This window comes from Diachasma alloeum, unplaced genomic scaffold (genome assembly GCF_001412515.2).
Source record: "Diachasma alloeum isolate Michigan unplaced genomic scaffold, Dall2.0 Dall_scaffold_00197, whole genome shotgun sequence".
Taxonomy (NCBI): Eukaryota; Metazoa; Arthropoda; class Insecta; order Hymenoptera; family Braconidae; genus Diachasma; species Diachasma alloeum.
Window position 1 is genome coordinate 458,200 of NW_021680362.1, and position 25,673 is coordinate 483,872.

At 35.8% G+C, this 25,673-nt stretch overlaps 3 protein-coding genes across 4 annotated transcripts in view; all 3 read right to left on the bottom strand.

Moving 5' to 3' along the window:
* LOC107048744 (putative aminopeptidase-2) overlaps positions 1 to 9,681 on the bottom strand; it is a 28,361-nt gene extending 18,680 nt beyond the window's left edge. The window contains exons 1-10 of the mRNA XM_015272100.1: positions 9,095 to 9,681; positions 5,836 to 5,994; positions 5,295 to 5,766; positions 4,985 to 5,223; positions 3,659 to 4,026; positions 3,305 to 3,582; positions 2,974 to 3,122; positions 2,712 to 2,879; positions 2,501 to 2,653; positions 505 to 1,140 (exon numbers count right to left, since the gene is read on the bottom strand). Of these exons, the coding sequence (XP_015127586.1) occupies positions 505 to 1,140; positions 2,501 to 2,653; positions 2,712 to 2,879; positions 2,974 to 3,122; positions 3,305 to 3,582; positions 3,659 to 4,026; positions 4,985 to 5,223; positions 5,295 to 5,766; positions 5,836 to 5,994; positions 9,095 to 9,681 (3,209 nt within the window). The remainder of the gene's footprint in view (positions 1 to 504; positions 1,141 to 2,500; positions 2,654 to 2,711; positions 2,880 to 2,973; positions 3,123 to 3,304; positions 3,583 to 3,658; positions 4,027 to 4,984; positions 5,224 to 5,294; positions 5,767 to 5,835; positions 5,995 to 9,094) is intronic.
* Positions 9,682 to 12,505: 2,824 nt separating this feature from the next.
* Positions 12,506 to 22,952, bottom strand: LOC107048778 (aminopeptidase N-like). The gene is made up of 11 exons (XM_015272140.1): positions 22,842 to 22,952; positions 22,005 to 22,481; positions 19,569 to 20,021; positions 17,584 to 17,764; positions 17,292 to 17,512; positions 16,530 to 16,891; positions 16,195 to 16,460; positions 13,433 to 13,611; positions 13,071 to 13,364; positions 12,869 to 12,944; positions 12,506 to 12,796 (listed from the first exon to the last, which is right to left on the bottom strand). Exons 1-11 carry the CDS (start codon positions 22,886 to 22,888, stop codon positions 12,632 to 12,634), a joined length of 2,721 nt encoding a protein of 906 aa, XP_015127626.1. The 5' UTR covers positions 22,889 to 22,952; the 3' UTR covers positions 12,506 to 12,631.
* Positions 22,953 to 24,365: 1,413 nt separating this feature from the next.
* LOC107048780 lies at positions 24,366 to 25,569 on the bottom strand. 2 transcript variants are annotated; one of them, XM_015272146.1, is made up of 3 exons: positions 25,478 to 25,569; positions 24,989 to 25,354; positions 24,366 to 24,918 (listed from the first exon to the last, which is right to left on the bottom strand). In XM_015272146.1, the coding sequence occupies exons 1-3, from the start codon at positions 25,567 to 25,569 to the stop codon at positions 24,831 to 24,833; spliced, it is 546 nt and encodes a 181-aa protein (XP_015127632.1). In that variant the 3' UTR covers positions 24,366 to 24,830. The 2 variants fall into 2 exon arrangements, with proteins under 2 accessions (XP_015127632.1, XP_015127631.1); XM_015272145.1 differs by having other exon boundaries at positions 24,366 to 24,942.
* Between the last annotated feature and the right edge of the window lie 104 nt (positions 25,570 to 25,673).

Sequence of the window (25,673 nt, forward strand, 5' to 3'; positions counted from 1 at the left end):
ATCAGGGGGTCAATAAATACAGAATCAACGTTCACTATTTTTTATTTAAACACCGCCTGCAAACGGGTAGATGAGGGTGGCTAAAATATATTCTGCAACCCTGTCTCCTCGTTGGCTACAAATTTCAACCCTCCGCATACATGCCTTCCCCTTCACCCGCTCGTAAAATCACGCGTTCTCGGTAGCATCGAGGAGGACTTCTCAGGACCGAAAAGAACTGAGGATTCGAAAGGTCTCTGGAAAAGTACGTCGCAGAACTGATTAGGACTTACCAGGTCCACCTAGTTCTGGAGAGATCTTGAAAGACCTGTGTACGTCAAATCAGAACCAAATCCTCGACTCGAGACGGCGGTATATTCGCGCGGAGGTGACCAAGTCACCGGCTCGCGTAGGGTGACCAGACTAGGTTTAACAACTAGGAGTAACAACTGATGATTGATGGCGCTCTTTCAATCAAAATGTGTTCATGTAAACAATCAAAAAAGCAGTCAGAAATGTACGAACCTAGTATTATTATTCGCATCGATGTAGGAACTCCTGTAGAATCCTTTCATAATCGTATTCAAAATTCCAGTATATGAAATTTCAATGATCAACGGTGATGCCGTCGCTAAGGGTTTCTCGAGCGTCAATACCAATAATTGATATTTTTTCAATTCATTGCTGCCATTTATATTCAGCTCAGCGCCATTAACGCATAGAGTAATATTACGGATGTTGATTTCATGAATATGGAGAACAACTTTGTCAGTTTTTTCCACAACTAGAGTGGTAATGCTAACAAATCCATCAAATGTGAAGTTTCCAGGAGTAATATAAGGTGTGACCTTGATGATATAACTTTGAGGAATAATGCTCTTGGGTAATATATAATTATTCCCATCAATAGAGGGATTCTTTCCCTCCTCCTGTCTCGCATTGTAAGCAGTGATCCAATCGACTATGGCTGCGGATTTCTCATTGTACCACTTTAGTTCGTACTTTGTAAGTTCAAGTGACTGGTCTAGAGATTCTTGAACAGATACCAAGATATTGCCACTTGCTCTTACGAAACTTTCAAAGTTATCGATGAGTTTCTTTGTCGAAAAACGTTGAGATGCAGCTGATAAGATACTAGCAATAGCATCATTGTTCCCATAACTAGAAAATAGATAACAGAATAATGTCAAAAGGCAAGACTGATTGAAGATAAAACGTTACTGAAAATTTGAACGTTGAATAGACAAATGAAAAAATTTTGAAACGAATTTTTTTTAGTTTTTACGTTACGCACTTTATTTCTTTGCGTGTGAAAAGAATGGCGTAATGTTCGATGAAATAAGAAGAATAATGTATTTTGCTACAGGCAATACTTCTTTTCTATGTTCATTGACTGATTGATTTTCATTTCTGCGCTGAGAGTAAAAATGACTTTTGACAAGGAAGGTTTATTTGATACAAAAAAATATTCTCTTTTCAATTTTAAAATCGTGAAATTATCTGAAAAATAATTTCGTTCTCAGACTGCGAGAAAAAGTTTTCCAACAGGATGAGATTTTCTTGTCCCGAGAGAATTTTTAAGCGTTCTCAAGACTAGAAATGATGTCCTTCTCATAAATTCATATAGTTTGCGTTATATCTAGAATTTTTATTTTCATCGGGACTTTGATTACATAAAATTTTGCATAAAGAGCACAACACTTCAGATCATTTTTCTGTACACTTGAATTGATAATGAAAGTGTTCGTCATGTAATTGAAACATGAATTCCTCAGTTGGAAATGACGAGTGATTAGATCGGAAAAATGGGAGTTCTCACAGTCCGTTAAATTCTAGATATAACGCAAACTATATGAATTGATGGGAAGGCTTATGCTAACACTTGAAAATTTTCACGGGAGAAGAGAATCTCATCCTGTTGAAAGACTTCTTTCTCTTAGTGTGAGCACAAAATTATTTACCAGGAGTTTTCACAATTCTGTAAATTGACTAGAGAATATTTTCTTATACTAAGGAAATTATTTTTGTCAAAAGTAATTTTTTCTCTCAGTATAGTCACATGTGACAAAATTCAAGAGAAACAATAACGAAAGTTGCGAAATTTATATAAAAATGGATTCGAATTCCATCTAGATTTTATTGAGATTCTTTTGGAATATCTATCAGTTTTTTTTCAATTTCAAGGAAAAACAATAATTATCGAAACCTTTCTATTTTTTCATTAAACCTCTTCAATAAATATTGGATGAGCACAACGGATTTTTCGAGTCATGAAATTCTAGAAGAAACTTTTGCTCTCAAAGCAAAGTTGTAATAGAAATATCAAGCGAATTTAGAAAAATGAGAATCTATTGATTTTTAAAAACAAATATTCATTATTAATGTTTTTATGAAGATCGTGCAGGAAAGCTATTCAATTTTCAATCGGAATCGGAAAAAATATTAAAAGAAAAAGCGAAAGTTCGTCATTGTTTTTTTTTTTACATGCGTAATAAATAGTGAAGGAGCGTGTAATACTCACTATTCTACCATTTTCGCATGGTATTTTGTAACAAACTCCAGAATATATTCAGCTCCAACCAAACTTGAACTGGAGACTGCATTGAAAATCGTTCTACTGTCCTGCTTGCGAATGCGAGATTGTATGTATTTAGTAATTGCAGAAAGTAGATATCTAAAAGTGCAGTGAATTAGTCTCTCCGGAATTTTCAACGGATTCTCAGAATTCTTACGTTTCCAATGTTGTCTTATTCTGTGTACATGCCAGAGCATTCAAAATTACGATTTGCTCCACTGCACAGTGAGAATTAACGTATTTATCATGTAATGCCTCCCAATCTTCAAATGTTCCATGTCTTACTGCTGAACAATAGATGGCTGATATGTGATTCTTTGGAATTCTAAAATAAATGTCAACGTTCATTTCTATCTTGGATCAGAAAATGAAAAACAATAGGTATTAAATATGAGGAATTATGTGAATTCTATTCATACATTTCTGTATCATTCTTTCTCCATGATGAAAAGTACTCCTGCGATTTTTTTACACACAATTCGTCATCCAACTTGCACGCCAAAGTATTCAACTCCGCTCTCAATAAAATTGTCAATCGATCATCGGTGGACCGATCTTCAAATCCCAACTTTTCACGAATTTTCGAAATTAAATTAAACGTGAAATTCTGTAAAAAAACGTTTATAAATTCCACAGAGCGTATGGAAAAATTGAAAACGGAATTCTCACGCATTTAATAATTCTTTACGAATTGTCAATATACATCGACAAAAAAATACATTTTCAAGTTCACAAAAACTAGAAAATTACCTTCAAAAAACCCTCGTGTTCTCCACCAGCAAAACGGTTATGAAGATAGTCAAAACCATTGAGAGCCGATTTAAGTGGTAGATAATTGGTTTCATTTTTAATATACTCGAGTCCATCAAATGCAACCTTATAGTTCAAATCTCCAGCTCTCGCGAGATTTAACAAATCATCAACAAGAGCCGCTCGATTAAGTTCATGGATTTCCTCGAAGTTCTGGCTTTTCAAAGCATCAATAATACGATACCAGGCTACCTCGTCGTAATTAACTCGATAGAACCCTAATGAAATATCGGTTCATTCAATTATCAATGTTCTTGTAACAATGCCCATATTTATCCCATTTCATGTACATACCGCTCTGCTGTACGTTAACTATCACCCATTCGTCCAGTTTACTTCCTACATCGACGGTTTCGTTTTCAGTTTTAAACCAATATTTAGGTTTCGTTGATTGGAAATTGCGTTCACTACGCGTTGTCCATGACAATGGAATCGACCATGTGACGTTGGTGGCAGTGTTCTTCGGATTACGAATGAAGAAGCGTTTTTGAGTTAATGATAATGAACCATTGCTCACTGTGACATGTACATTCGGATAGCCCGACTGTTTTGTCCAGGTATCCATGGCATTTTTCAGTGGTTCGTTGAGACCGATCCCTTCAGCGCTTACTTTTTTCGCGAGTGCAGTCCAAAGATGGTCAGGATTTGTTGACTTATATTTACTATGAACGAAAGAGGCAGCAATGAATCAGTAGACTTAAGAAAACTAGTCGTTCATTCAAAGACGGTTTTTTCTATCGAGGATAATTTTAGTGGAAGATTAAGAGAATACGCTTCAGTGGAATTGAGAAGTTTATGTTGGCGAAGACGCCCATCACTTTAAATACGTGATGAGGCATATAGAAAAGTAGAAAAAATGTTCAGGGGGACACTACTGAAATTTTAAAGTCCTACAATAAAAAAATGGCCTTCAGGAGATTTTTCTCAGATGTGTAGTTACTACTAAAAAAATGTGTTTTGACCCACCCGTACGCATCCAATATGGCGACCGTTCACCTTCCCTACACTGTTAAAACAATTCAGCTGAATTTTCGGGAAAAACGCTTTGAATTCGATTTATGGAGCAAAAATCAATGGAATTTTGAGTTTCTCTGAAAATTCAAGTGAAGTCACAATTTTTTACCGGCAGGAAAACGGAAATTTCATAATTTACATGAATTTTCAAGTGGAAATGAATATTCACTGCCAAACTCCCTCAAATTTTCAAGGAATTCTTTTTAAACTTTTGGAATTGAGAGGAATCTGGAACACAGGGAGAAATTCCTTTGCATATCCTTGCTTTTTTATTAATTTTTCCGGAATAATTAAACTAAAAGTGTGAGTTGTAAATTTTCAATGTCAAAATTTCTTGAAATTTTAGCGGAAGTGTTACATGTTAGAAATTTCCAAGACTCTTACCGGAAATTTCAGTGGAAAATTCTTAACAGTGTACGGAGTGAAATCGATTGGGTTCAATTTTTTGCAACTTTTCCATATACCTCCGAAAACAATTGAAATTATTTCTCCTCAAATAACAAATTTTATTGAAAACCCATAAACTCGATTTCTATAACCGTTTTTTGATACAATGAAGCGAAAACAATGATCAACAATGATATACGAAATGACTTCGGAATTTACTTTGATTTCAAATACTCTTGTAGTCCAGAATTGAATTCAGAAGATCCGAATGACAGATCCATCATCCGAACAATGCTCGCCCCTTTGGAATACGTGATAGTATCTCCCGTAGTTCCTATTTCCGCCTGGCTCTCAACTTGTCGGGACAAAGGCTTAGAAGAATCCAGAGAATCAGTGGCAAAAACCGTTTGAAGTTGCTCCACCACGAACTGCTGTTCCATTTTCCAACTCGGCTCCATCTGAAATCAATGATATTCATACTTTTCGAGATTCAGTCGACGCATTTCAGACGTCATTTAAACGATAATACCTTGGCGGTGGCAAAGTACTGATAATATCTGGCAAATGCTTCACTGAGCCACAAGTATCCCCACCACTCAGGTGTTACCAAGTTTCCAAACCACATGTGAGCACACTCATGTACAATTACGGATGCTACACTCTGTTGAGCAGCATCTGACGATTTCCTGGGATCGTACAGTAATCGCGATTCCCTGTAAGTGATTAGACCCCAATTTTCCATTGCACCTGCTGAAAAATCCGGTACAGCAACCATATCCATTTTCCTCAATTGATAACTTTCATTGAATAAATTAGAGAAGTAATCGATTGATCTTTGCCCGATTTGGAGAGCATAGTTTGCCTCATCAATAGCCTCAGATCTTGCCCAAACATTGAAATTTCCATCTTTATTCGATACCGATGTGAAATTGAATACCATGAATGCCACTAAGTATGTGGACATTGGTACGCTAGTTTCATAGACGTCCCAAGTTAAATTCCTGAAAGATTAGTTTCGATTATTTGTGCTGAAGCAATATTTCGTAAGAGTGTGAATATCCATCATTTACCCAACGGGCTTATTCTGACTTTGCGGCATATTGCTCAAACTCTGTAGCGACGATTGATGCGAAATTTTGATGTCAAATTTGGCCTTCAAATGTGGCTCATCAAAGCATGGGAATGCGTGTCGTGCATGCGTCGTTTGGAATTGTGTAGCGGCTATCCAGCTAAAGAATGGGAAAGTTTAGTAAATTGATCTTTTGATTTTACGTATTTGAAGCGAAATTAATATGGAGGAGACGAACACCTCAAATAGTAGAAAAATTATTATTTTACGCGCGATAACTTGAGAAACAAGCAGGGATTCGAGCCTATCCAGAAGAAGTCATGCGACCGTTACTTTTTGCGTCATTAGTCCCTTTCTTTTTTATATTTCTACCAATTCCATTGGCAGTCTGCTTCCGAATGAATCTGTAGCAACTCCGTATTCTTGGGACAGACATACAACCGTAACCACGTGCTACAGGGTGTCTACAGGAAAATATTCGATCTTTTAAGGAAAAAAATTGATACGAAAGGTTAAATATCTACGGAACTGCATGACGGGTTGCGCCTATTCAAAATACCACCCTTCAGTATCGTACGAGCTATAATCATACCAATTTTCATTTCAATTTCAATCTTCGTTTTTTCACCAGTTATTGTGCGTATAAGATTTTTCATGAAAAACGGAAAAACGGCAATGTCTCCAAACTGTGTATTAAAGAGTCTATGGATTCTGATTGGCCTACAGAGTCCATTAGCATGAGTATTAAAAAAAAATTGTAGACAGTGCAGCAGTTCTTGAGATGTTGCGGAAAAACGAAATTTAAACAAGTTGTTATATCTCAGGAACTATGGGGCATCGGGCTGAAACAGCACACCAAAGTTGAGCTCAATAATAGCTCCAATGATCCAAAATTTCAGATTTTATCTACAAATTTCACCGTATTTATGTTGAATTTTCTAAAAATTAATCACCCAAAACCCAAGTTGTTGGATACATACATTCAGACATGACCCTAAAAACATCATTTTTTCACGTTTCATAACATTCTAGACCATTTGTAATCAAAATTAGAAAATCGAAAAATCGATCAAAAACACGGCTTCCATGCGGAAGCAAAAAGACTAATAACGCAAAAAACAATGGTCAAATGCCTTCTGTCAGATAGGCTCAAACCCCCGCTTATATTACTATGAACCAAGTCCTCCCAAGTTGCTGTTAATGAATTCGAACCTCTTAGAGACATCAGATATAATATAGTACGCGACGGGGACACAACAGGTATAAACACCCAAAAATATGAAAAATTATGAAAATTTTTTGGCGAAGACAAATACTTGGTTTAGATCACCGCATCCTTCATATTGACCCAAATCGATGTTCTAATTACCGTCAATTAGACAATTGTGTACAGGCAAAAAGGAACTGGAGATAAGCTGAAGACTTTATCTCCTATTGAAACTGAAAAACGATAGACCAAAGTAAAGGGGTCGCATGAGATCATCAAAATGTCGGTGACTCCATGACTTTGTTAAATCGTTTCCTCTTTTAAGATATGTGAAACAATGAAGATGTGGTTCATGTTCCCCGTCCTCATGATTTCCTCTACAATGCTATGAGATTTTGTTTTGACTGAGGAAAAAAAGTTACTTTTGCCAAGGAATCATTCTATTTTTTTTAGGAGCGTATTTCTCCAGGCTAGTCATTCCTTGGTGGTCCAAGTCCACCTCCGACTATTACAATTATGTTGAATTATGGAATGATTACACTGAGAAAAAAAATTTTTTTGCCAAATATCCATTTACTTGAGAAAAGTATTTATTTTTTCAATACTGTATTTCTACATTCGAGTCATTCTCAGGTAATCCTAATTAGATTTCAATTGTGTGAATTATATTGCTGTAGAAGACAATCATGTTAATTATGAAGTTTTCAATAATTATCAACATTAAAAAATTGATCGAAATTCTTCTCTTTAGAAAATGAGAAATTTAGGAAAAATGAATAATCATTAGAGGAGTTCATCCAAGGTAATGTGCAACATAGTCATTCTCTAGAGCAACATGATTGTTATAATTGAAACCCAATCAGGATTTTGAAAAAATAAATACTTCTGTTCAGTAAATTAATATTTTGCGAAAATTGTTTTTTTTCTCTGTGTATGCGACATGTGACCTTGAATTAACTTCATTGAAAATTATTAACATTTTGAATTATTCTAAATTTTTTTATGTAAAAAAACCTCAAATTTGAAAAAATTGTAAAATAATGAAGGGTGTTCATTGAACGTCATACGCAGCATAATCATCTCATCATTCAACATAATTGTAATATTTGGAGATGACCACCTGGGAATGACTGGCCTCCGCCCAAGAAAATGATTCCTTGGCAAAAGTAATTTTTTTTCTTAGTGTATACAGGCCTGTAATCACATTCGTTTGAAATTATAGTTACTAGAATATACATTGAAGAAACGTTCTGCATTGACAAAAACTTGCTTCATTTTTGTGAATATTCAGGCAAAAATCCTACGATACACTGAGAAAAAGTTTTTTGAGTAGTTCATCTTTTCTATCAAGAAACACATGGTTTGAAAATTAACAAGAGAAGAATAATTTAGTGAAAGATGAGGAGTAATTGGTTCATAACAAGACAGCAACTTCCGGAAACGTGTTTTTTAGATTGTTTTTGGAATGGTTTTTGGATTAAAATATTTTAAATTTGAGACTAAAAAACTATTGAATGAATGGATTCTATTACACGGAGAGAAATATTGAATAAAAATTACATATCTTTTCCGTAATGCTGTAGCGAGATGTGGTTGTAGCAAATTTTACGGAACTGTCACGTAATGTTTATCTAAAATCACGAAATTTTACCAGAGCGTTCCGCAATTTTTAGCTGAATCGCCTCTGAAAATTACGATACCGTCAATTAAATTCTCCGAATCGATTCCGTAATCGGTGAACGAACTGTGTGTTCCGTAATTTTTACTGAACATTTCTCTCCGTGTAGACATAATTTGAGAAATTACTTTTTTGCCAGACATACATTATCTTCGCCTTTGGCATAACTACAAAATTCCGTATCGAAAGCTATTTTTTTCTCAGTGTAATATATATCTTGTCAATTTTTGGGTCATGAATTTCTTGATCCAAGTAAACACGTACAAAGAACTTTTTTCATCAGTATACACCAAATATTATTCTTCTCCTTCTTTCCGTATAAAATATTCAAAGTCATCGCGACAATTTGACCTTAACTTAAAAATGAATTCTTACTTGAGATTGCCCTCCTTATCAAAATACGAGCTTTTGTAAAATCCGAGCATATTATCCATCAATGTCCCATTGTACTGAATAGCGATAAGAATGGCTGAATCCTTAGGAATCGAACTGTCCAAAATGAGCGAAAATTTCTCGGTTTTCTCTTCATAAGTTAAATTAACTAGAGCAGGAAACTTCCGATCTGTGTCATCAAGAAACTTCGGATCAGCTTCCGTCACACTAGCTAATTTCACATTGATTTTTCCAACATGTAGCACAATTCTGTCTGTTTCCTCAAAAACGCGAGCTTGAATTAGCACAGATCCGTCTAGCGCGAATGCATCTCCATCCAGATTCGGTGAAATAAGAATTTCGTACTTTTCAGGCACAACAAAATTTGGCAAGCGATAGTCGAGTTTTCTATCATCATCTTCAATAACTCTTCTGACGTGAATTGGATTGTTCCCATTAATCTGCACCAATTTTTGATGGTTGTAGTTACCAATGGAATCCTCACTTGTCGGATACGCAGCACAATTTCGAAGAATGCCAAAAACTAATATGGGCACAAGCACCAGCCAGTTCTTGCGGTGAGGCCCCATCCTGTGTGACTAAAAAATGCGAACTAATAGATTTAATACACTTTTTATCGCTGAAAAGACCAACTATATCTCTGAAATTTCGTTATCTATTAATCTGGATTGGGCCGGAAAACCAATTGATAGTGAGAATGGCAAAACTGTGTCACAATTAGGCATTGGCCCATCGAGTCAACACCATTTAACTTCAAACTTTACTTAAAATTCGGTCTTTGTTCCAAGCCCAACGTGAATCATTTCACCTAGAGTCTTATGAATTCATGCCGACTAGTAAATAGCGAATTCTATCTTTGAGTAATAATAATCCGGATTTCTGATTTCGACGTTTCTCCAGACGCAAGTTTAATACGACGTTGATAACGTTCAATAACATTCACTATCTTGGAATCAATAAAATAGCGTATCATCTGCAGCATGTCATACTTGATCCCCCCAAATTAATGTTATCAAATAGGATGAAGATGGTAGCGGACTGTGCGCAGAGATAAAGACGGATTTAAAACCATGTTAACCCCTGAGTCAATCATTCGCATTAGTTTTTCAACTTCAATTCGAACGCGATATATTAGAAAGAATTTATCGCTGGAATTCTCATGGTATTCTTTCACCGACACACTTTTCATATTAAACTTAAGTGAATGTTATCACTCACCTGCTGTGTGTGCTGATAACAATGGATCAATAGAAGCGTTCACTAATGTATTTTAATCAATTCCGCATTATTCATTGATTGATCACTCTACGTGTAGTAGGAGCGAGGTGAGGTTTAAGGTTTGCAATTGTGCACACTTGTTTTAATGACGTGATTCGAGACCAGTTCGAAAATGAACGAAACCCATACTGCTTGTTATAGAATGTTTGTGTTCACCTTTTCTTCATCCAGGGCCTTCTAGATTATCCACATTTACGAAATGAAATTGTATGTTATCGGAAGCGTACATTCCCAATTAATATTGTAGCTGAGATGGTATCGATTGCAAAGGATCTGATCTTAAAGAGACCGTAATCAACATTGCACTGAATATTATTACCATCCTGGTAATCAGTTCTCTATCTTAGTAAAGATATACGCATTCCAAACGGCCATTTTATCTATCTTGGATAATCAATTTTGCTCGTAACCTGTTGAAAATTGTTGTCTGAATATTCCGTGCCAAATTCCGGAAATTTTTATCGTGTTCAAGTTTCACTGAAATTTCAAGAAATCTTGTCATTGACAAATCAAATATTCCATTGATTTTCTGTTCAAATGATCTGAAAATCAATAAAATACTTGATTTTTCGGTTCAATTGTTCTATAAAAATTGGGAAAAATCTGGAAAATTCTGAGCAAAATTGAAAATTCATGTCGTTTTATTTCTGAATATTCATATTGCACTGAAAATTCAATCAAGTTGTGAAATTCTCATCTCACTCCCACTGAAAACTCATGAATTTCCGTGAATTCTACTTAAAACTTGAAATTTATAACGAGTGTTTCCCTAAATCGGATTCGATGTCACTCTCATGAGATTTACTATAATATTTTCCTTGAAATTTGAAAAAAATTCAAACAGTGTAGTAGAATTTTATTTAGTTATCCCTGGAAAAATCCATTTTTTTCAATTATTTATTCCCGAGATATCTGAAGATATCCCTTCTTTCAATTATTTATCCCCGAGACGATTAGGAGTGATAATATATTATCTAGAAACACTTGACTACATTGCTACTTCATTTCAACCATTTTTAATCTATTTGAAAAATTAGAATCTACCGTTCTCAATGTCATTTTCCAGTTTGGATCCGCAATTGCTTTCTGACCTACCAGCGGATGAATCTTGAAAGCCTCCTGGACGATCATGAAACGTGGTGTTGGAAGAAAAAGGACTTCTCAATCGAATAAACTATTTCGAATCATACTTACCCTCTTTCTTGTATTTTCCATTTGGGTTTTTCGACGAGAGGTGACGGAAAACAAGTAGGCGACTGCAGCCATGCGGCTGTACATATTCTACTGAGTATATTCGACTGAGTATTCTCAAAAACAGAAAAATCCAAATATCTCAAAAACTTTGTATGAATGGGTATATATGTGTTGGTTGATTTAGATCGAGGATATCGAGCCGAATATTTTGAAAAAAAAAATCATTGAGATCGGTTGACTCGTTATTGAGATATTCAAGACATTAGGTTTACATACAAAGTTGAATATCTTCGAAACTAGTTGACTGATTGAGCCCATCTTCCATACAGGTTCTTGCGATAATAAGAGACAGCTTCATGCCAAATTTCAAGTCGATATCTGAATTGTTACTCAAGTTAGAGCGCGAACAAGGATTTCAAGTCAAAAACAGAAAAATCCAAATATCTTAAAAACTTTGTATGAACGGGTATATATGTTTTGATTGATTTAGATAGAATCAATCAAATGCCGAATATTTTGAAAAAAAATTATTGAAATCGGTTGGGTATTTTCCGAGATATTTGCGAGAAAAGGTTAAAAAACGAATGGCTATTGCTCAAAAACTAATGGAAATTCAATTCGAACATGATTATTTATAATCAAACTTGTGGAAAATCCTATAACTTTCTGGAAAATTCTAAAACCTCGAGAATTTTAGAAATTTTGTGAGTTTCGGAAAGTTGCCAGGAAAGATTCTCTATAATGGAGAAAATTCGGAGCTTTCCCAAAGGGTTAGAGGAAACAGCAGTTTTCTCCAAAATTATGTTTATAGACGTATTTACGTAAAATTACGGTTGAATCAAAACTGGAACCATCTGCAGATTTTTTCATCAGTAGCATTACAGAAACTGTGAGTGGCCATTAAATAATTACAAAAATCGATATGATAGTAATGGTTATTTATTTTCATTGATCTCTATGTAGAGTCACCCGGCTGCCATAAGTTTAACACGGCAACGCGCTACATCGAAAGACTACTCTCATTCATATTGAAGCGCTTCATATTATTCAAGCTTTCGTGGTCTCTGCCATTAAAATAAGTTGCTGCTTCAGCCAGTCATTCATGAGTGGAGCCATTGTTTTACTCCATTCAAACATCTTGGATTTCTTCGAGAGTTCCTCTTTCACGGAAGCTTCGAAATGATCTTGGTGTTCATTGATAAATTCCGCTATCTAAAAGAACATTCCATGTTTGATCAGTGCCTCAGATTGTTGGCTGAACTGAAAGTAATTGAAGTGCTTTACCTTTTCCAATCGCTGAGGAGTTGCAGCTCTCTGAATGTAATGGTTCAGCATGAAAGTCACATCGGTTTGGCCATAACTATAAAAGAAAATGATTGAGTGCTTCATCTTAGGTTGAACTCAATCCCATTGCTAGTCATATCAATTATGTGACATGACTGGATAAGGATGTCCGCATTGTATTGCTTTCTGTGAATCTACTCACTCCTTCAACAACTGATCAAAATGCTGCATGTAATAGTTTATCCCCCAGTCCCATCCTTCGACAGTCTTTTCAGCAAGAACAATAATTGCCAGTCGCGTGGTATTTTTGGCTATAGTCTGATTGGATGCAATTTTCTTGATGAACTTCTCGTAGAAAGTTGTATTCCGTGAACAGCTTCGGGCACTGAAATATGCTTCAGTGTTTCCGTCCTCAATTTTTTTCTCTAATAGAGATGCAACTTTCTCATCTGATGCTCCGTAACAAATTTGCCAGTAATCGAGGCTCTGATACCCTCTGTAATTATCATTGCAGGGAACATGTTTCTAGAATCATTTGACTCCTGATAATACAATTATACGCACCTCCCTTCCAAATGAGCCAATGCTTTCTTCGATTGCGCCTCCAAGCATTTAGTATTATTGAATTTGCTAGCGAGATTCATCAGCTCAGACCTTTTCTTTTTCACTAAGTTTGAATCTGAAGGGCGATCCTCGAATCCAACTTCTTCGAGTACTCGTTTCATTAGGAGTTGAACATATTTCTAGAATATTTCAAGAACGGGAGTTTAAAACGAACAAGATTATCCTACAGCAGCAGTTACAGAACGATCCGGTCTGAAATTCTAATGTTTCTTGTAGATGTTTTCTTTACAGAAAGCCATACGGAAATTTAGTATTCGAGAATACAGATTTCCGGGAGAAATTTCTTCGGTTATTTTTCTCACTCGGATTTCAGCCAATCACAGCACAGTATTTGAGGCTGTCAAACAGTCTTATTTCGGAAATTTGTAAAAAATGTCCGACGGAAATTCTCTAGTAGCTTTTCAAATGTTTCTCATCTTTCAACGCATTTCACGTTTAATATTCTGTATGACAGATAAACAAAAAAATGGATTGTAAATGTATGGCTGTATAAATGTATCCGGAGGTTCACTGCACTCTGCTTGGCCGAAATCCGAGTGAAAAAATAACCCGTAGAATATCACTCGTGCTTCAAAATTAATCGGATATTTTCCTCAAGCTTCCCTGCCTAGGAGCAAGTGTGTCAAACTTCGCAGAAAAATCCCAGTTTCCCACTGGGGATTTTAAACTTGCAAAATTTAACACAATCGTTTCTAGGCAACGAAGCTATCGAAAAATATCCGATAATTTTGAAGCACTATTGGGATTACTACTGGAAAATTGTTCCATGAAACAGAAGGCCTTTGAAAGAAACATTGAAAACTAACGAAGGTTATTTCAATTAACTATAACATTCCGAAAACTAAGCCGCAAGTTCGAAAAAATTTAATGGAAAAACCTAGCGAATTCGCCAGGCAATTCTATTGGATTTCTATTAACCTTTCTATTACTTTTTGGCACGATTTTATTGGAATATTCAATAGAAAATATTCTGTAGAAAAAGTCACTAGAAATCGATTTTTCTATGGAATTTATTTTATTGAGATATTGTCTAAAGTATTTCCTCGGTCAAAGTGTCCAAGAAATTCTATCGAAAATATCTTTTCGTGAGAAGGCCCGGTAAACCGCGATCTAACCGAGCGAAGTGAGACGAAAAATTGCATTCATCACACGGTCCAAAAGTATTTTTTCGTCATTCAGGCCCGTTAGGTAGCGCCTACTATAGCTGTCTTGAGGCAAGCTAAATTGCGTTTAACAGACCAGGTCCGTTAAACGAAGCACAGGTATGGTTAACTCGAGTTAGCAGCCCAAGGACAATAAAAACATACAGTTTCTAGATGGGCAACCCACAAAACCTTCGTAGGAATACAACATGAAGTGTGCGGTTATCGCTGTCACTCGCTTGAAAACTCGGCGGATCGTTCACCACTAATACAATGCGCCACCGTCATTGCCGATGACATCAGGAGTTGTTATTCCGTTGCTAGGGAGTCAGTCGTAACTTGAGGGTTATATTGTCAAAATATTAGTTTAATAAAGAGATTATATTCACTTTCTCGTTATATATCTATTTTGAATAGATTATATATATATTTCTATTAAAATGTGATGAAAAATTTGAGTATGTTGTGAGAAGAAGAGGACCGATGAAAAAGAAAAGTTGTAGTTGTAGTTGTAGTTGTAAAAACTGTAGATGTTCACACGTTGATTTTCTCATGAGAATAAATTTAGAAAAATGATTAATCCTTCTTTTTATTCTTTCAATTTGTTGCAATTTCCATTTCAGGAGGAGGAAGATTTCCATTCTCATCTAGATGTTTTTTGAATGTTTTTGACAGACTCCGTGAATTACAACTTTTGCATTCGTTCTTTCGAATCTCAATTTAGGATTTTGCATCTCTTTTTCTTCAATATTTTCTCTTCACTTGTCATTTCGTTTTTCTACAGTGGGGGGGGCTTCGCCCCCCCCAACCCCCCCCACCGGGGCCTGCGGCCCCTGGACCCCGCTTCTGCGCCCCCTCCCCTTCCCCTCCCCCTCACCTTCAACGGGCCTTCATGACAAAAAATAGTATGTGTCATACGGACCGTGACGTCGGTTTGCGATTCGTGTGAGTTAGCAGCACTCATCGCAAACCTCCGTCTACGGTCCTAATGACACAATATACTATCTCGCCTTCGGCTCGGCCTACAAAGCTACATTCGTCAGAACATACTTTGTGGACCTTGTGATGAAAATAACTATAATAGAGTAAGTTGTATAGCAAATTCGAACTCTATAGACTTTTCCTATAGAATATTTTCGATTCAACATTTCAATACAATTGGCTACAAACTAATAGAAAGTTCCATAGAAATCCAATAGAATTGTCTAACGAATTCACTATGTTTTCTATTCAATTTTTTCTTGTACACACTAAAAAAACACGTGAAATTCATTTAATACATTCACATGCAATTAAACATTAAACTCCAAGCGCACTGACAGGTTTGTAGATTTCTGTTCTGTTTTTTTTTTATTATTACTCCTGTAATGGAACAGAATCGAATCGTTATATCGAGAAATTCGTGAATCATCTAAGGTAAACAATTATCACTCTATATTGATCACTCTATAGAAATGCTGGTTTTCCTTAAAAACAACCCAGGAAATTTTTTCGTATACAGAGTTTTCCTGCCATGAATATTCCGTAAGTGATATATCAACTTTAGTTTTTTATACTTACATTCAAATTTTGCTGGAGTTCAGCATCATCCGATAAATGGTGTTTGAAATATGAAAGCGCCAATTTTCCGGCTCTCCATGGAATTAACTCGGTTTCACGAGAAAGGTATGAGGTCAACTTTAAAAGTGTCATATAGTTGCCGCCATGAAACAAGTCTGACACGAATTGTGCGCGATTTAAGACATGTATTTTTGTGTAGTCTTTACTATTCAAATATTGAATGATCTTCTCCCAGCTGGCGTCGTCGTAATCAACTCCATAGTAGCCTTAAAATGAGTAGTGAAAGGTAAAATAAACCTATACTTTTCGAGGCTATAGATAATGAAGTTATTCACCTGATTGTTGAATGTTCACGATGATCCAGTCATCCTTGTTCAAACCATCGATGACGAGCTGACCATCACCAGGTTTCAACCAATGGGTGGGTACAGTGGATGCAAAATTCGGATGAGATTTGATTGCATAATTGATTGGAATAAACCATCTCGATGACGGCTGACTAGGGGTCTTGTTGGGGTGATGAATGGTCACTGTTCCGGCTTCATAGTCCCTGACCACCTTCACCATGGGATAACCAGTTTGACTCGTCCATGAATTCATTATATCTTTTATGTTAATTTTGGGGGTTTTTTGAGCCTTATCGTAGGTTTCTTGCATCACACTCCAGAAGTCATCTGGTGATGCTGCTCCATATTGGCTATAAAATATCGAGATGACTTTTATTTAGATCACGCACTGAGAGATAAAATGACCTGAATATCACAAAACAAATTCCTGTAGCTAACGCCATGAGTATTTTAGGACTTTCATATTGAATGAATGGAGAAGTCATGGAAAGGAAAATTTCTGAACATTCTCGAAATATAACTGTCGTTTGCTCTCACTCGCAACGATTTTTAAGCGGTGAAATCACCGCATGTTCTCACACTGTTAAAAATTTTCTATTACAAATTGCGGTAAGAAGTTTGGAAATTTCAGTAGAAAAAACAAGTAATATTTCCATTGAAATTTCAAAGAATTTTCTCAAGGAATTCCATCGGAATTTGGCATGTGTTTGGCATGTATACAATATTTCTGAGTTTTTGACGAATGCTTACTATTTCTTAAAGTAAATGCGAACACCTTCTTGGAAAACTTCTTTGGAAACAGTATTAGACAGCATATGCATTACGGCTGCACTCTTAATATAATCACAAAGAGGCACTTTAAATTTTTCATCCACAAATTTTTTCGGTTCCCAAGACAACCAGTCTTTTCTATCCCTCGATAAACTTGTGTCAGCCACAAACTCGTTTATCAAATCCCATTCTGGATGCATCTGAAATGAAACAAATGTGATTTTTGCCCTGATGGCTCATCTTATCCAGAATACAAAAAATGGAATATCACCTGGTTTTCAATGTACAACCGCAAGTACTGTACGAGCCCTTCATTCAGCCATACATCGGTCCACCAAATTGGACTGACTAAATTGACAAGTGACTGATACGCCAAACCATGAATGAGCAATAATGTTGCATATTCTTTCGCACAGTATGGTGAGTCGTCCTTCATGACCATGCGAGATTCCCTAGGATGAAGAGATTATCAAATACTTACATTCATTGGAAATGAGACCTAAACATGATTTTAAGCCAAAAAGGAATCTAGAAGGGAAAAAAAGATTAACGACTTGGCAATCAGGTGATTTCTTTTCGTATTGAATGAATACAGAAGTCATGAAAAGGAAATTCTCCAAACATTCCTGAAATGTACTGTAGCCTGCGCTCAATCACAATAATTTTGAAGAGAAATGACCGCATCTTCTTACATCAAACTCCTCCTTAGGATGAAGAAATTATCAAGTCCTTGAATTGAGGAAGATGACACCTTAACATGATTTTATGCCAAAAATTAATCTATTGCGGAGAAAAAGATTATCGATTTGCACTGTTAAAAATTTTCGTCTGAATTTTCTGTGCCAAATTGCGGAAATTTCTATCGTTTTCAAGTTCCACTGAAATTTCAGGAAATCTTGTCATTGAAAAATCAAATATTCCATTGATTTTCTCTTCAAATGATCCAGAAATCACTAAAATATTTAATTTTTTAGTTCAATTATTCAGCGGAAATTCAGAAAAATCAGGAAAATTCAGGGAAAAATTTAAAATTCCCAACATTTTGTATCTGAATATTCATGTTCCACTGGAAATTCATTCAGGTTGTGAAATTGACATCGCACTCCTACTGAAAACTCATGAATTTCCGTGAATTCTACTTAAAACTTGAAATTTCATAACCATTTTTTCCCTAAATTCAATTCAATGTCACTCTCATGAGATTTACTATAATATCTTATATGAAATTTCAAAAAAATTCTAATAGTGGGGTGATCAACTCATTACCAAATTGGTAACATGATTGCCAATTCGTAACCACATTATTTTAAATTGGGTAATGATGATCAATTTCGTAATTATCTGATTATTCAATTGGTAATCATCTTATTACAGAAATGAAATGATTTTAGGAGTTGCACAGAAAAGCGAAACGGTCATAAGGGTCAAATGGAAGAATGGAGAATCAATTATAAGGTTCTAATGCAAAAACGAGAGAAGTGGTTATAAAGATCGAACAGAAGAGTGAAATAGAGCGAATGATGACGGCCGAGTGTAAACATAAAACGCTTAAGACCATCTTTTACTTTTGCCTTTAACCCTTACGTTTTGCTTGTCTCTCATCTGATCCTTATGATTACTTGACTCTTAAATTGTTTCTCTCTCTGTTCAATTCCTGAGATCATTTTACTTCCGTAATCGAGTGATTATATAATGGGCTGTTGGGTGATTACCAAATTAATAATCACTTGATTACCAAATCCACAATCTTTTTTTCTGTGATTCATCAAGAAATATAAGCATTCTAGAATGAAGTAGTATAGACCGTTGCATTTTGGAAATCTGGGAGAAATATTTATTCCGTTCATCAAGCTTAAGAATCTTCAGAACAATAATTAAAAATTCGGATAAATATTCCTATTCTAAAAAGAACATACGCCGTAAGCTGTAGCGTAACGCTCATTCCTCGAATTTCATTGGTTGAATATTCGGATCCGCCCGCACGTATTCGACTTCGGTCGGCTTTCAGTTTTCGTGTCACGATTTGTCTTTAACACGCGCGCTCAAGCGTGGGATCTTTCTCGTTACATTTAAAACGATATACATTTGAGCCCTCAAAAATGATGATTAATTTGTAAATTCGGTAAAAGTATCCGAAACTCCTACGGGAATTAATATGGGAAAAAACGTCCGAAAATATAGTTACTCATGATGAAAATGTGTATTGGTTTTCTCAGATGAGGTACCGTATATTGTCAAAATTGAAATCATTTTTACCGATCGAGGATGAGTCCCCAACTGTCCAAGGATCCACTTCGTTGCTCATGCGGTAAAATATAGCTGTCTAGTTTTGGTAAAGGAAACGGCATCCCCGTATATTGATTAAATAGAGCCAATGCCTTATCCTGCACTACTTGGGCTAACTTCAACCCTGGGAGGGCTTGCTTAACGGCACACATATTCAACAGCTTATTGGTATTTGAGATACAGCTCAGATCGGAGACTACGAACGCAATTGTATATGTTGACATTTTCGGTGTAATCTGAAAATTGGTCCAAACTTTTCCATCGCCGGTTTCTACTTTCCTTCGTATTGGCATGTTAGATGCCGCCGTGTAGTTTGGATAATGTTTGAGAGATAGGTTGAATGTAGCTTTCAGGGCTGGTTCATCCCAGCAAGGGAAGGCTCTTCGCGCGAAAATTCGTGAAAAACGGGTAGCGATGAACCATCTATCACCAATATTTTGATTAGTAAAAATTTAGTCAGACGATATTGCAAAAACTAATGCCCGAGGGACAGACATTATTGTAGACATTTTCAGGAAAATTTTGTAGATATTGTTTACCAATTGAAAAGTTTTTTTTTTATCGTTATTTTACATCGCTTCGATCCAGTTAGGGTATACTGCGATGATGATCAAGACTTTAAATGGTTAGATCGCACCGTTCTACCCGGCTGGGATTTGAACTCAGAACCTTTCGCATGTGAGGCAACGAACTTACCCACTGCGCCAAGCCGCCGGGCAAAATTGAAAAGTGTCTCAATTAAATGAAAGTAAATCCCATTCAGACAATAATAATGTCCATATTGTTTCAATGGCTCTAACGTATTTGATTGTTTTTTAATAATTGAATGAATTTCCCATGGAATGATTCATTCCACTATAGGCAGTCTCCAATAATTCAGTAGCAAAGTGGTCAAACGGGTCAAGTCGACTTAGCTCTTAGCTGAGTTTTCGATGAATATCTCCAAATCTAAAGGAGATAGCGAAATTTTCATATATATCTTTTTTGAAGCGCTCAATGTGCTCTACCAAAAAGGTTATAACAGAAATTTTGCCATCTGCCTTAAATTGCGAGATATTCATTGAAAACTCACGAATATTCAAAATCGACTTGAACCGTTTGACCACTTCGTTACTGAATTCAATTTACTCACGAACATGAGTCATCTTGACAGACATGCGATATATGGGCAAATAAGTTACTGGAATTTCTTAGTTATAAAAAATGTCCGATTCATTTTCAAACACACATTATATCTGAAACCATCATCAGTTCATCGAATTGAAAACACTGTTGACCATTCGAATATTTTCGGTATTTTGAATTCAGATCGCTGTCAGTCATTAGTTTTTGCAGTGTGAGTATAAGAAGCACAGAAAAAAAAGTTTCTGGTCTCAGTAACAGTCTCTGGATTCCAGTGCATGGTACTGAAATCCGGTTTCAGCAGCTAGGCACCCCTTGTTATGGAATCTCTTCCAAATTAATGGAATCGTTTGATGGTGTAGCGGCATCTACTGGCAATTAAATTTTATGTATAATTTCGGTATATTGAATTTTACGTACATGTCTTTGTTGAATTCAACACCAGCTACGTCTTCATCGTGAATACTGAGTTACGCCAAAACTGGTAGCGTTTGATAATTACTCCACCAGGTGCCAAAAAATAATGTAATTTATATCAACACCTTAAAAACTGATAGATTAATAATCTGAAAGAATCTATTCATAATCGTATGAACGAACGGTCGAGTGAGGGTATAATCCCGTACATCTATTTCAGCATCTATATTTAATGAATTAAATGTCTCAAAGGGATTAAATTTTAATAAGATCCACCTAGAGATGTGAAAAGTGTTAAATTATAGACTAACAAACACCATCAAACCCCATCAAACAACAATAAATATATTTGATCACTCAAGGACCAAAGAACAGTAATACGAGACGACCATCTATACAAACTCCAAAAATTCAGAGACAAAAAGTACTGAATTCCAGTGGAATTTCTCTGAGAATTTGAGACGAAGGTTTAGTTCTCGGTAATTTTTAATTAAATCTAATTTCAATTTGGGTTCTGAAATTCCATATTTTAGATTCTTAAAATAAGAACCGTTGGATACTGAACTCAAGAACAATGACGTTTTTAAATTGACATCCTTGTCTCCTCAAATTATCTTCATTAATTATGGTGTCAGAACTTGTGCAACGACCCCTCCCCCCGTTCAGTCGCGAATTGTCAGGAAATTACAGAACTCCCCTCCTCCATCGTGAGACGCAATATTTGAATGCACCCGATGGTTCTTACTTTGAATACCCAGTGTTCTTAATTTCAATGATCCACGGTTCTAGATTCCAGTCCTATTGTTCTGGATTTCAGTAGCGTGGTGCTGGAAACCAAAAACTTTTTTTTTCTGTGAGTGTACCTACACATTTTCATTTTTATCTTTTAGATAAGATGACCTGAAAACGCCATCAGTCCCATTATTGATCTTGCCGATGAATTCTAAATGCAATGTATAATTTCCTGCAGCGATTTTCGATTCGAAACTGATCATCAAGAAATCGGTGCTATTTTGCTGAATGTGATTCTTCGGTTTCACAGACTTGCCATCTTTCCCGATCAAAACAGTAGCATCTGCTTTGATGAACAGATCAGAATGGGCATGAAGAGTGATCTCCGAAGACTCTTCCAAGACAGCAAGAACAATGTCCTCTTCTCCATTGAATGTGAAATTTCCGGGAATCATATGCGGTTCGATTTTTATTTCATAGGAGGATGGAACAGAATTTTTCGGGAGACGAGAGTCAATACTTCCATCAATATTTGCATTAGAATCACTCACTTTTCCGAGTATCAAAAGAAGCAGAAGAGCAATCCATCCTCCCGCTTTATTGCCCCGCATTCTAGAATTGGATCATGAAATCAAACAATTTAAATTAGACTGTGACCTCTCAGTGTCAAATAAATTCCAGTGAGTACACCACAGTATATTGATGGAAAATGTTGGCTATTATGTGTCTTTCAATATGCATTCTAATCTTTTTTCTGCAACATAAGTGATAAGCACTAACTGATGACGGAATTGAAATATGGTTGAATCATTCCATCCAAAAATGAGACTGGGTGAAGTCTAATGGAATATGATATTTTTTTAATCAATTTGAAATGGAAGAAATGGATGCAAACTCATTGCATTGATGAAGCAACTAGATTAAATAACCATATTTGAAGGAAAAAATGGATAAAGATGCATGCAGAAATACCTGCGAATATATGCTTTCGTCCGTTTCCAAGCTGACGTGCGCACCATCAACTCGAGTGCAATAAACGAAGTGCTCCGACCGTGCGAGATACGACTGTACCAGTAGCAACAGCCATTGCCACTTATGACCTTCCTCTTCCAAGATCTATTGAATCAGGTAATTACATTTAATTTTGGTTAAATTGTAGGAATACGACGTGACCGTAACAAGGTTATAGAACACTCACTTGGCATTCGCTTACAGGATGAATATATTTGACTGAGGACAATACCTAGATGTTCTGTTCTACATATATTTCCAGTTGTATTCTCAAAGAATTTTGTAATCAAGAGTTGATTGATATGAATTTAAATATGTACACATTGTTGGACGGAATATTCATTCTATTTGTCATAATATTACATGGTACATAGCACGCGAAAAATTTTAAATAACAAATTTAATCAAATTAAATATGTTCTCATTTATTTTCTTGTTATAGTTATACAATAACATTTTTGTTTAGAGGATCGTTACCCTTTGAAGCACTAGGTGCATCTGCATCTATTGTTCGGTTTCTTAATGTTTAATAAAAGAACTTGAATAATAATAATCATGACGTCAGGGTTTAAAATAAAAAGATGAAGATTCGAATAATATCGATTTCATAGTTTACTGCAAAAGAAAAGAAACCGAAGGAGGGAGAGAACGATGCAATAAAAGAATGAAAAGTAGACAAATTAATTTAATGATTTTTATTCTAAATTGATGGTTTTCATGAAAATGAGAAAGACCAAATTAACAGTTTTTTTGTAAATTTTGTAAGAACCAATAGTTCAATTAATTCAAAGTAATGTTGCAAATAATCCTTGACATTTTGAGAATAATTTTTTTTGTTTTCATTTATATGTAATTCAAATTAGAAGATTTTCTTCACTAAGTTATTGCACTATGATTATGTTCTTAACTTGATCAATATGTTTGATAATTGTGTCTTTGCGCTGTGAAATTCACGGAAACGTATTAAATTGGCGCTACGAAGCTGGGCATAATTTTGTGAAATTTAGTTACTTTGATCCTTTATCACTTGTACGTCGGGCAGGACGAATAAACTGATTCCGATATTACGCACGCGTGAGGATTCAAGGAGCTCGTTCTCTTTTAATGTGCCCGACTGGCATTTAAGACGAGACTAAAGAAATATTTTAAAAGAATGAATTCAGTGGCCAAAAAGACAATTTAATGGCGCTGTATTTGCGATTTTGGGGTTTTCAGGGACACGCGTGGCATGCTAGCTTAGTAAATTGAGCTGCATCGACAGCAAGTCAACGTAATAATGATAATAAACTGCATTTGACGAAAATTTTCCGTTTTTCATGTAAATAAATCACATAATGGTGCAATTACAGTACACTCTCGTTACAGTCGCACGCATGAGGGAATAGGGGAAGCCAATTTGGAAAATGCGACTGTCTTTCACTACCCCCACGACACGCTCACATGAAGCGAGATTTCCGAGCACTGGGAGCCATAAAATAACAATACTAAGGTTTTAATTTTCGTTTTATTGAATTTAACACATTATTCAATAAGTTAAATCGTTACGTGAACATTTCAATACACATTTGATTATTTTTATTATCAACCAATTTTTTTCATCAAAGTGATTTTGGTCTTTAGCGAATTCATGGGATGGGATGTTATATTTAGAAATCGAATAAAATTCTAAAAGAATTTGGATTCAATTCTGAGAGAGCCCTCACTGAATACCAATAGATGCTCCATAGAATTTGCTAACGAAAGCACTAATTTTTCCATTAAATTTTTTTCTACGTCTCATCATTTACAAAAATTGACGTCATGAAGACGTAATGCCGTAATTGTCTATTTGCCTTAATGTCAAAATTTGTTCACGTTTCTCTATCATGAGCCTCTATTTTCCGTAGACAAGCTGAGGCGCAATTTGAATGTTGTAAAAGCGGGGAATTGAATTCTGCCTCGAGGCCTGGTTTATCCTAGCGAGGCAATGCCCGTTGTGAATATTATTGCCGTGAAATCTTTAGCGTCTATCCACTTCGGTGGGGATTCCGTAACCAGTCTATTATGGAAGAATACACAAATACTTGAATGGCTTGTGGAATCATGAATAATAGAATGATTATGCCTACCTTCCATTATCTCCCTCAATCCAATGTCGTCGTACCTCTCTTGAATCGAAATTAGCCATAATATTTATTTGTTTATGAGCTTTTGGTGCGATATTGGTTTCAGTTGTCATAAGAAGAGCTGCACCATCTGCATCAATATAATCCATAACATTGGAAGATCCGTAGAATATTTCTATGATTTTATCTCCTATGCCATTCACTGGCAGCTTCCATGCTATGACATGTCGTTCGATTTCACTCTGATATGAAGATTGAATAATATAATTTGGAAGGAGAACATCACTGCTCGAATAAGCAGAACATTCTTCTCCGAACATCAAAAGAAGTAAAAGGGCGATCCAACCGCCAACCTTCTTGCCTCGCATTCTATGGGAGGATTTAACGGATCATAATAAATTTACTGAGCCTTTGATTGAGAGAAATGGCTTGAATGTTCATTTAATTGGACTCCATATTATAGACATTCAGTAATGGATAGAACTGAAATACCTGCGAAAATATGCTTTCGTCCGTTTCCATACCGACTCACGCGCCATTGAAACACTTGAACTGCTCGTGCTACGACTGTATTGTGCTTGCATCGTCTGTTGGCATTTGTGTTCTGAATTCTAAAGGCCTATTGACCATGGTAATTACATTTAACCTGGTCAAATAGTGGTGGTGACATATACTCTGTCAAGATTTC

Coding starts and splice junctions, on each gene's coding strand:
- LOC107048778 (XM_015272140.1), bottom strand. CDS start 22,888: ATGGTGCGCACGTCAGCTTGGAAACGGACGAAAGCATATATTCGCAG. Junction 16,461..16,529: donor CGTGAACATTCAACAATCAG/GTGAATAACTTC, acceptor ACTCATTTTAAG/GCTACTATGGAGTTGATTAC. Junction 12,945..13,070: donor TTTGATCAGTTGTTGAAGGA/GTGAGTAGATTC, acceptor TTTCTTTTATAG/TTATGGCCAAACCGATGTGA.
- LOC107048780 (XM_015272145.1), bottom strand. CDS start 25,569: ATGCAAGCACAATACAGTCGTAGCACGAGCAGTTCAAGTGTTTCAATG. Junction 25,355..25,477: donor ACGAAAGCATATTTTCGCAG/GTATTTCAGTTC, acceptor ATCCTCCCATAG/AATGCGAGGCAAGAAGGTTG. Junction 24,943..24,988: donor ATTGAGGGAGATAATGGAAG/GTAGGCATAATC, acceptor AAGCCATTCAAG/TATTTGTGTATTCTTCCATA.